The sequence below is a fragment of the Ricinus communis genome, chromosome 1 (assembly GCF_019578655.1).
Source record: "Ricinus communis isolate WT05 ecotype wild-type chromosome 1, ASM1957865v1, whole genome shotgun sequence".
Classification (NCBI taxonomy): Eukaryota; Viridiplantae; Streptophyta; class Magnoliopsida; order Malpighiales; family Euphorbiaceae; genus Ricinus; species Ricinus communis.
In genome coordinates, this window is record NC_063256.1 from 10471225 (window position 1) to 10483306 (window position 12082).

General features: G+C 33.0%; 1 protein-coding gene across 1 annotated transcript; it reads right to left on the reverse strand.

The window, feature by feature from the left end:
• Positions 1–5167: 5167 nt before the first annotated feature.
• LOC8263502 (exportin-2) lies at positions 5168–9790 on the reverse strand. Its single transcript, XM_002523281.4, has 2 exons — positions 6607–9790; positions 5168–5613 (listed from the first exon to the last, which is right to left on the reverse strand). The coding sequence occupies exon 1, from the start codon at positions 9514–9516 to the stop codon at positions 6607–6609; it is 2910 nt and encodes a 969-aa protein (XP_002523327.1). The 5' UTR covers positions 9517–9790; the 3' UTR covers positions 5168–5613.
• Between the last annotated feature and the right edge of the window lie 2292 nt (positions 9791–12082).

Below are 12082 nucleotides of genomic sequence, written 5' to 3' on the forward strand. Positions count from 1 at the left end.
TAAACAAATCTGTCAAATTATCAATAGATCGAATTTGATGAACATCTAAAACACCTTACTTTTGAAGCTCATGAGTGAAAAAGAACTTTACCGAAATGTACTTGGTTCTATCTCCTTTAATATATCTTCCTTTAATATATCTTCCTTTGAGTTGGGCAATACAAGCATCATTATTTTCATATAGTACGGTTGGGCTTTCTTTATCAAATTGAAGATCACATATTTCCTTGATATGTTGGATCATAGATCTCAACCATATGCATTTTCTACTAGCCTCGTGCATTGCTAATATTTAAGCATGATTAGATGATGTGGCAGTTAGAGTTTACTTAGTAGAACGCCAAGATATAACAGTGCTACCATATGTAAACAAGTAAATTATTTATGATCGAGCTTTATGTGGATCAGATAAATATCCAACATCTGCATATCCAATTAATTCTGACTTCGAGTCTTGTGGATAAATTAAGCCCATATCTGATATATCACGTAAATAACGGAAAACTTGTTACACAAGATTTCAATGTCTTTGAGTTGGTGAGGAACTATATCTTGTTAGCAAAAATTCACAGAAAATGCTATATTAGGTCTTGTACAATTAGCAAGATACATTAATGTTCCAATAGGATATAATATTTTTAGACAAGTATTTCTTCACCATCTTTGTGAGGACGAAAATTGTCCTTTTCACCCAAGTATTTAACAATCATAGGAGAACTTATTGAATGAGATTTATCTATATTGAAATGTTTTAATATCTTTTCAATATAAGTTCATTGATGAATAAAAATTCCTCCAAATAAATGTTCGACCTGCAGGCTGAGACAATATTTGTTCGTCCCAAATATTTCATTTTTAAATTTATTTTCTTAACTAATTTATTGTTTCTATCAACTCCTCAGAAATTCCAATGATGTTTAAATCATCAACATAAATTGCAATTATAGCAAAACCAGAATTTATTTTCTTAATAAACACACATGGACAAATTAAATTGTTAGTATATCCTTTCTTCAAAAAATATTCACTTAGGTGGTTATACCATATTTGTCTAAATTTTTTTAATCCATACAATGATTTTTTAGCTCAATTGAATGCGGTTCTCGAGGTTTTGAACTACATCCTCCCGGTGTTTTTAGCCCTTCAGAAACTTTCATATAAATGTTATTATCAAGTTATCCATATAAATAAGTTGTAACGACATCCATAAGATGCATATGAAGTTGTTTTAAACTTGTCATGCTAAATAAAAATCTAAATGTAATTACATCCACTACTGGAGAATAAGTTTCTTCATAATCAATGTCAGGTCTTTGCGAGAACCCTTGTACTACAAGTCGTTCTTTATATCTCATAATCTCATTTTTTTCCATCGCATCGCATTTACACACAAACCATTTATAGTCTACTGACTTAATATCTTCAGGTATTAAAACAATGGGTCCAAAGACTTTGTGTTTTTCTAATGAGTTTAATTCTGTCTGGATTGCATATTTCATTTAGGCCACTAATTTCTTTGTCGACATTCCGTGACAGACTTAGGTTCAACGTCTTTACTTTCTTTTACAATATCTATTGCTACTGCATATGCAAATATATTGTTGACCATAGTTTAACTTTAGTTCCATCTCTTACTTGAAGTGACATAGTTGATTGCAATCTCATTGCTTTCATCATCTTTAGGCACTTGAACCTCTTCTGAGGTTATCTATTCTTCTATATCTTTTATTATACACTCTTCAGGAACATCAATTTTGGAACTATCACTAAGTTTATTTTGTTCCCTTTTCTTTCTTAGATTTTATCCTTGGAACGTGATGGCCTACCACTTCTTGAGTGCATGGACTCATTTGCTATAATATTAACTTGTTGTCCTACTGGCACATCAATTCTAGCTGGAATATGAGATTTAGAAACTCTTTTTCGATAACAAAATGCATATGACAATTGGTTTGCTATACTTTGCAAATGAATGATTCTTTGAATTTCTAGTTCACATTGTTTTGAATAAGTATCAAGATGATTTAGTGATGGTTCATTCCAAACAATTTGTTTCTCTAATCGCCTGTTCTCTCCCCTAACTTAGGAAATAAAGTCTCATTAAATGACAATCATTAAATCTCGCAATAAAGACATCCCTCATTAATGGCTCAAGATATTTAATTATAGATGGAGATTCATATCCAATATATATTCACAATCTCCTTTGAGATCCCATTTTTGTGCAATATGGGGGGTCAATTGGGACAAACAATACATCCAAAAGTTCTCAAATGAGAAATATTTGGCTCTTGGCCAAAAACCAACTGTAATTGTAAAAAATTATAATAAATAGTTGGCCTGATGCGAATAATAGTTGTTGCATATAAAACTGCATGTCCCTAAGCAACTATTGAGATATTATTTTCATGAGCAATGGTCTAGCTATTAATTGGAGAAGTTTAATAAAAGATTATGATAGACCATTTTAAGTGTGAACATGAGCTACTCGATGTTCAACAATTATTCCAATTGACATGCAATAATCATTAGAGGCCTTAAATGTAAATTCAGTGGCATTATCAAGATGAATTGTCTTAATAGCATATTCTAGAAATTGTGCTCTTAATCGAATTATTTGAACAAGTAATCTGGCAAATGCCGGATTTTGAGTTGATAATAAACATACATGTGACCATCTTGTTGATGCATCTATCAACACCATAAAATATTTAAATAATCCACATAGTATATGAGTTACAAATATCACTTTGTATATGTTCTAGAAATCTAGATAATTTTTTCAACCTAATAATTAGCTTTCCTTGAGAGCAAGCCGAACATGAAAATTCATTAGATTGAAGAATTTTATGGTTCTTCAATGGATGGCCATAAGAGCTTTTAATAATTTCTTGCATCATTGTTGATCTAGGATGACCTAATCGATTATATGCCCAATAGTAAAAATATTTGGGTCAATAAACTTCTAGTTTATTACCAGATTTGTTTCAATAGTATATATATATACGCGTGTGTGATATAGTCAGAGAAGAAAACATGTAATTTCTCCAATATACATTTATTTCCTATTGCGAGGGTTGTAATATAGAGATATTCTATATTTTTCACATTTGTAGTTTCATTATGATATCCATTTTTGCGAATATCTTTAAAACTCAATAAATTTCTACGAGATTTTGAAGAGAATAATACATTTTTAATAAAAAAATATATACCTCCAGATAATAATATATTTGCTCTTTTGGAGCTTTCAATTATTCTTTTACTACAAGATATTGTACTGACATAAGTTTCTCCCATTATTAAGTGAGAAAATATTTTTTACCTTTTAATATGGTATGCTTGGTAACAACTGTGGAAGACATAAATTTGCATTATTTGTTCTTAATCCTACTAATGATTGAGAAGGATCAATGATATCTTCATAAAAAAATAAAACATATTTATAAATAACAAAATAATAATTCAATCAAATCAATCCAAAAGTATTTAAAAATAAATAAGTTACTAGCACTATAAGTTAGTGTTTGAATAAAAGAAAAATTATAAAAAGATCAAATTAAAAAGCTAAAGGAAACACATAATTTTAGGCATTCACATTCTCATCGCCGATCAAATGATCAATTTTTCCTTCAGGATCTTCAAAGAAATTAGACACATCTAAATGTGAGATATCAGCAAAATCATTAGTAAAATAATCATAATTTTCTGCCAAAATTTACCTCTATATTTTTCTTTTACTTCTTCAAGGACTCTTGATATAGATCAGTAAGGTACTTTAGTATACGACAAGTATGAGACTAATGCCCTTTCATCCTACATCGATAGCATTGATTTTCTGAATTTTGTTTTGCTTCATTGTTCTCTTCACGGTTCTTCCACTTCTGGTGGAAAGATACATTATTATTTTTAATTTTTGATAACTACTCGCTATACTAATTTTTTGAAAAGAAAGATAGATTATAATTTAAATGGACAAAGAAAAAATAAAAAGGCTATTTTTTTAAACTGTACTGAAGGACAATAAATCTATTTCTTATCAAATCTGGTAGATAATATAAATAATAGCTAGTTCTATGTCAAATTAATTCATAGCCTGAAAATTATAAAATTTGATTTTGATAAAATATTGAAGAATTAATAATAAGAAAATGTCAAGCCACCTAGGATAATAGCCTCGTAGTTAAATGCTTTAAGCTCCATCTTAAATTAACTATAATTTTTATAAACATCTCCCAGTAGAGAAGAGTTGCATATAGTCACATTCGACCAAGATTATTATCACTATTCACCCCCTTTTCTCTTATTATTTACCTAGAAGGAATAAATTAGAAAACATCAAGACAATATAGAAGAAGATTCATAGGATCTACGGATATTAGATGAGCATTGAGTTTAGATATATAAAATCAAAATGCTGTCAAAAAGAATATAAGTGTTTAATTATGATCATTGTTTTACTCTTAGGGTGTACAATTTAGTGCGTTCCTTGAATTTTCTATTAATTAAGAAAAAAGAAAGTTACAAGGACCTTTTCTTGTTCTTTTTGAAACAAAAGTAAATGATTAGAAGTGTTGAACTGCAAACTAAGAACTGAATCATTACGCATATATAGCATGTGGATGATGTTAGCATGAAGATACTCTAGATTCCTAGGAGACTAAAACAGGAAAAAAAAAAAAAAGCGATCTTGACAAAAGAAAAGAAAGCGGTCTTGGCTCAAACTATTTAGCTCAAAAAAGTGTTGCTTTTTTGCATTCCATAAAATTAGACCAGAGTTTGCGAACGACAAGATAGAAGCCCTAAGATTGAACCTTTCAAAACTCAAGCTTCAGTCGTTTGTTACATTTAAAATTTCCCCAAACTACTATTACTCTTTCAAGTACGCTAATTACACGAGGCCTAATCAGCTGTATAAACAAAACTAAATAAGAAAACGTATGTATTAAATTTTAAGCCCAATTTCCGAGCATCGCAGAGCAGCAGCGACACGAGGACTATGATATTTTATTTATATATTTTCTAAAGAAGCCTAAATCCAGCCATCAGATCTGAATCTCGAAGCAATGTTTGACTAAACCGGTTGTGACGACCACTATCTACATTTAAAAGGACCAACATTTTCAAGGGTGAAATGAGAACTACTACTAAATTAACATGCAAGTGATTGCCAAAACTTTCAACTTTATATAATAAACTTTGAAACTAACCATTTCCCCTGGAGGAACTCGTTTTCCTCCTTTTACACGAGCTCGTGACAGAATAATGCATGTCATAACAACCCTGATGCTACAACTCAAAATGATAAGCATATAGATTTACATTTCACCAAGAAATGCATGTTGAACAAGACTAGTTACCCTTCACAACAAATTCAGGACAATTCATCACAAGTAGAGTCCAATGAATCCCTTTACGCATCCACCATTCCGCTCTTGAGCAAAAAGTAAAAACTCCGCGAGGCTGTAAACCCCAATACATTGCTGCATGAGACTCTCAGATGTTGGAAAACTATCGACTCAACCCATTGACCACAATGCAAAAGAAGCCATCTGTGCACAAAAGCATATTGAAACTGACCCCACAAAACAGATTTCATTCCCCTACATGATTCTGAAAAGGAGCACAAAAGAGACGGTAAGATATCTCTTTCACTTGTAAGTATAGACTACAAAAGGCACAATTTAAAATGCAAAGACAGCTAAACCTCATTAATGTATTATGGTAACGCCCTTCAATTTATCCAAGAATAGGTACTAAAATTGACCATTACTCAATTCTAATTTTGTTCTGCAGTGTTTATACTAACATTTCAGCTAGGCAATTTCCATAAAGCCTTCCAAAAGAACAACCATGAACCATAAATTAACAAATCAAATTTCCGTCTAAGCTACTAATTTATCATTAAAATATTCAGCTTTGCACTTACATCTCGTTTCACCTCAATAAAATGTCAGCTAGCAATCAAAAACTACCCAAGCATGTATACCTCTTTCAAAGAAAGCTAGAGGGGAGTAGGCATTTTCAAGAGAATGGCAACACGTGAAATCATGTATTCTCAAGGAGATAAAAGTAAGCTAAGTGCAGGCATGACAAGATAAATTAATTATTTAACTCCTACATGATGGAAGATTAGTATATGATTGGACAGAATTTAAGAACTTAAAGAAACAAATGACTCCAAAATGATATCCGGAATTTTGTGGTACTCAATGTTAACTGTATACAGGATCTAACTTGACTAAAATATTTCAACCCAGAAATTCTAAAAATAGCTGATATTTAATGCACAAAGTAATATGCCCACAGTCAATAACAGAAGTGACAGCACAGCAAAATACAGTACAATCACAAGATATTACAGTCACTAATCAAAGTAGTAGTCCTAAGATCCCCCTCCAACCATATACGTTTTTTGGGTGCATACAGAGCAGCATGCTATAACTAAACAATTTAAGATGGCAGCTATAATGTAAGGCAGGTTCACAAAATACTGCTCTTGCCCAGTGCATGTGACTGTTTGCATCATCAACCCAAAGAAAAAACATAAACAAAAAAGCAGTATGGCAAACAGATAAACAGTTGCAGCCTAAGACAGGTACTTACTCATACAATTGGGCAATTGTAAGTGCTGCAAAGCTGCAGTAGTGCTGTTTGATTTGCTGGATCAAGATTTTCACTGATGATCTGGGGATACCTTCCAGGGGAAAGGGCAGAAAGCTGTGCCACTGAAGCAACAAGGAACTGTTTTGGATCCTTTATATCCTTAAGAGGATCCTCCTCCTTCTTACCAGCATTATAAAGTTTTACAAAAGTGGCAGTATAACCTGCATTTTCTGCAATATCTGGCATTTCCGGTTCTTCTTCAACTCTATCCTCCTCTGGCCTTGAGAGAAGGGTAACAATGCTATCCAGCATTTTTCCCCAGTGCCTGATGGCTGCAGCATCTAAAACAGCAGAAGATTCACAGAGGAGTTTGCTCGAGGCAACTGCAGCTAATTTGACCTCAATGGGTCCAGTGATTAGCTTAAGATTTGGAATCCAGAACTGCTCCAAAATCACCATAAATATATTGGGTTGAACAGCATTTATTGTGTCCACAAGTTTTGCAGAACCATGCTTGACCAAAAAGAGTGACATAAAAATCAAAAAAGATTTAACAAACTTTACTGTTCGCTTATTTTGCAGGCGTGTAAACAGGGTACTCCAGATTTTAACCACATGACGATCAATGACACTGTAGTCAAGGTTCTCAATCACAGTGTTAAGCACATAGAAGCCTTGTTCATCAGTACTTGGGGATGACACGAGCATGGAGAATATTCCAAGCACCTGAGTGAGCCTATCCTCTTGGTTAAGCTCATGTGGTGCTTTTTGAAGGAAAGCTTGAAGTAGACGCACAAGGGCTGGAACATTTGAATTCCTCTTCCATGAATCAGGAGACAGGAGAAGTGCAAATATTTGCATGTAACTGGGAGAAAGTGGGGGTCTACTCAACTCAACAAGTTGAGCCAAGAGCTGGAATGCATAAGGCAAGAACTCAGTCACATCATTTGCCAATATCAACTGAAGGCTGGGAAATAGGCTTGTTTCAAAAGCCGGTATGAGAGAGACATCCCTTTCACATGCTCGCCTCACAAGAACAGCTACTGACTCAAAGAGATAGTGGTTGAAAACTGGATTCTTTGGATTTTTACAAACTTCATTGAGAATCAAAGTCAATCCAGAAATGCAAGGTGCAGCTATCTCGGGTGATATTTCTGCCACTCCTAGAACCCGCATGATACACTTCATTACATATTGATTCTCCTCGGACTCTGGAAACTTCAATGCGCTAAAGAGATTATTCATCAATACTTGAAGGAATGGAGCTACATCTGCTGATGTATATCGTAGCCGCCCTCCCTCATCCCTAACCAGCAAGAGTTTCTCTATACAGCTTGCAGCATAAGAATGCACCACATTTGACTCCGCCCCGAGATACCGAACTAACTCTGGTAATAATTGAACTGCAAGAAGCTTGGGTATCAGACTCCTAAATACAGTGAGGAACTTAAGAGCACCAGCTTTAAGCATTGGGAACCCATTGACATCCTGACTCTGCAGCTCAGGCAATATTACTTGTGTGAAAAAGTTCTGAACATCAACAAGATCCGTCGCAATAGAAGCACCCCCGGCCTTCTTAGTTGCAAGAGAAACAACCAAATAAATAGCACAATCCTTGTCCTTCCAATTTGCCACAGGATTTGCAGCATATGAGCTCAACAAATTCTGTATCTGAACAGCAACCAATTCCATTACCTGCATTCTATAATTTGTGGCAATCCCTTTAAGTAATTCACATGCAATCCTTCTCCTCGTATCAAGATCACTCCCTTCCATATCCCTTCTAATAAACTCAATATAATTCATTTCAAAAAGCTCCTCATCCTCATCTCTCAACCGCACATTAGGAATCACGATACCTTGACAAATCTGCGGAATAATCCCATCAGTTGCAAACAGAGTATGTTGCACACTAGTACTCACTGTGGTCAAAAACTTAATTGCTGTAACAGCTAATCTATCACGACCAGAAGACTGCGACACATTCCCTAACAAAGTCCAAATAGCAAGCGCAAAACCTTCCACATAACCCTTGAACTCCTCCTCATTCTTCTCCATATAAAGACTAATATTCTCACACACAGCCGCCCTAAGATCATCCACAACTGATTGACCATCTGCATTGCTCTCTAAGGCAGGATAGCTAGTAGTTAAATACTTTTTAAACTCATTCATCCACTTCTCCATATTATCCTCAAAAAACTCAGGCAATTCTTGAAAATTTAGCGAATAAAATATCCTACAACATAACCTCTGAGACTCAAATAACGGCCTTAATGTTACAGGGGACCCACCGCCTGAACTCATTGCGGATTCAATCAAAGCAGCGGTTCTAAGGAAAATATTTAACAACGGAACAGTAAAATTATCGAGACAATACTTCAAATCGAGTAAAAGATCATTAGTTTTATACTGGTAACGGAATTTTTTAAAGATAGAGTTTGCCGTACCAAGAATGCCGTTAATGGAGTTATAATCGTTATTACGGGAAGCAGCTTCTAGGTTTGATACGAGTTCTGGTAGCAAAGTGAGCCATGATTTAGGAAAATCATGTTTGCCGATTAAAGATAGCGATTCGCTGAGTTGCGATTGGATGCGAGGGGCTGAAGAGAGCATGAGAGTCACAATTAGGGTTTTGATCTGATCTTTCTCCGAATCCTGAAGCGGAGTGAGTGAAGAGTCTTGTGATGGGGCCCACCGTGAACGGAGATGGTTTTTAAAGTTGACGGCAGCTGCATGACGGATCTGCTCGTCCACGGAGGGTTCTGCAACTAAGCGGAGAACGGCGAGGGCGTAGTTTGGAAGGTCGGCGGCCTTTGTCAACTGAGCTTCGGCGGCACGGCGTGGCTCTGGTGCCGGAGAGAGAGTGTGGAGGAAACACTGAGAAAGGAATTCTGGATTCAAATCCATGATTTGGAGGAAATGTAGTTTTAACTAGGGTTTGAAAATAGGTTTTCTTAGGGTTTTTGAGAAAGAAATTTAAAAGAGGAGTTAAATAATAATTTTTTCTCAAAAAAAAAAAAAAAAGGAGTAGAAAGGAGAGAGTGAACCTGCGAGAAGGGAAATTTGAATGGAAGAGCGTTGAAATGGCGAGGGGGGGGTGGGCATTAGGGCCGTCAGTGGGAGGCGTGTTGTTTAAGAGACGGGAGACAAGTGGCACTTTTTGATTGGTATCTTTTTGAGAGCGGCGTAGAGGGCAGTGAATCGCTTAGCGTTCGGCGATAGAAAGATCAGAGCTCAGGGCCGAAACAATGGCCCAAAATAGAAATAGATTAGACTTAGGATAACGTAAAAAGTTGGGCCCAAAGCATGGCTAGTGGATCACATAGCCATGATTTTAGTTTTGAAGAATTTACATCCCATACGCTTTTTCTTTTTTAAATAATTACAAAAATACTTCCGTTTAAATTATATTACATTTTTACGCTTGTTGATTACGTTTTATTCTTGTTCCTTGTTTATTCCTTAATTTACAAGGACAAAGATCCCAAAAATCATTATGAGGGTTATATATTTCAACTGCTAATTATTAACCAATTTATCAATAAATCTTAAAATAAAGATCAATGATGTTGGGCCAGCTATCATAGTACTCGAGTACGGGTTTTAGTTGCTTTGTAAAGCTAGACTAGAAAAGAGAAATCTAATGAGATTCCTAACGATTTTCTACCAGGGTCTCATGCTTTGATGCACTAATCAGTTTCAATCCAGCTTCTTAATTTACGAAATTATATGATTTGTACCTTGATCGAATATATCGTTGATTGGGACAACGCTACCATCTTCGATTTTAGAGATAGAACAAGTGTATGATTTTTTCTGTTTCATTTGATATGGGTCTCCAGTACACAGGATGAAGAGACTACATAAGAACATGTTTCTTGGTCAAGATTATCGCATATTATTTTTTCATTATAAAACTAACTAGTTCATATACAAATTAGAGAGAGATACATCTATTATTCTGTGATAGCGGTGGTGGGAATGGTGGTGAATGGTAGTGGTGCTGATAATGTGCGAGAGAGAGAGAGAGAGAGAGAGAGAGAGAGATAAAGGTACTGGGTAGGAATTTGCCATAATTGCAAACTCCTTTTAGGTCCCTAAATGGAAATTAATGCTATAGTAAATTCATGTTTAATATTTTATTCATTTTCTTAAATAACTTCATTATAATTAAAACTAAATTAATACTAGTCAAGATTCATCAATAATAATAAAAAAAATAATATGTATTACAACCTGGTAAGTAATGATTTAAAAAATATTTAAGATTAACTTCATTTTAATTAAGTGAAGAGTCTAATGAGCCAAACTTGAGTTTCATAACACTCGATTTAATAGACTTCAAAAAATAATAATTTTTTTATTATTTATTCATTATGTATGAAAAGTTATATAATTGAAAATAATTCCATTACTAATATTTCACACTGAATAATTTCAAAAAAAAAAATTTATTCCACATTGAACTATTATTTACTTATTTTAAAAATTAAATTTTATAAATATATTAAGTTAGAAAAATTTAGATATTACATTGTTATTTTTTTTTTTTTCGCGTTTGGTTGATGTTTGATTGATATAAAAGGAGTATGATTTATGTTGTATTGATGTTTGGTTAATTTTCTGTTTATTGTCTAATGTATGTTTTTTCTGAATTTAATTTTTTTCGTTGGTTTTTATCTTTTTTCGTTAATACTTTTCTTGTATCTGGTTAAATTTTTTTTTTTACATATTCCGTTGTAATTTTAAATAGTTAATGCTTCATTCAAAATCTATTACTTATATATAGTCATTTAGTGAAATTTTTATATAATCTTTTATTGGTTGTTTTAGTATGTTGAGACTGGTAATTTTTTTTAATATTTGTGTAAGTATTGCGGTTTCTTTTCATAATTTGATAGTTGTATAAATTAAATTTAAAATAATAATATAATATAATATTAAAATAAAATAATTTAAGAGATACATAATAACTTGAATATAATTAATAAAAAATAAGTTAGTACGTCTGTATATACTTCAAAATATTTAATGTTTTGAACATATTAAATTAATAAAATACCACTATAGAAATTATATTGAAATAAAAATTCTTATTATTACAATGAACAACAAGAACTCAACCATAATCAATATATATACCTTCACAAAAAAAATTTAAATAATCTATTTTTTTAATATATATACATAACAAAATTGAAAAAACGAAAATAGATTGCATTGAAGAATTGATTGGCAGTTCTTTTTATAGAGAAAAAAAGAAAAATTGATCTAAAAATATATATTATAGAAATATGAGAAAAAAATCAAATAAAGTGTTTTTTGTGTTATATAACTAGTTATTTTGGATAATTTTGTTGATATTTGATTAATTTTTAGTTGATGTTTGGTTTATATTTGGTTGAGTTTCAAATCTATGAACAAGTGTCTTCAATTTCTTTTATTGAACTATTTTTATTTTTTTGTGGGTCTC

Excerpts from the sequence above, each read along its gene's own strand:
- LOC8263502 (XM_002523281.4), bottom strand. The coding sequence starts at position 9,516 with ATGGATTTGAATCCAGAATTCCTTTCTCAGTGTTTCCTCCACACTCTC.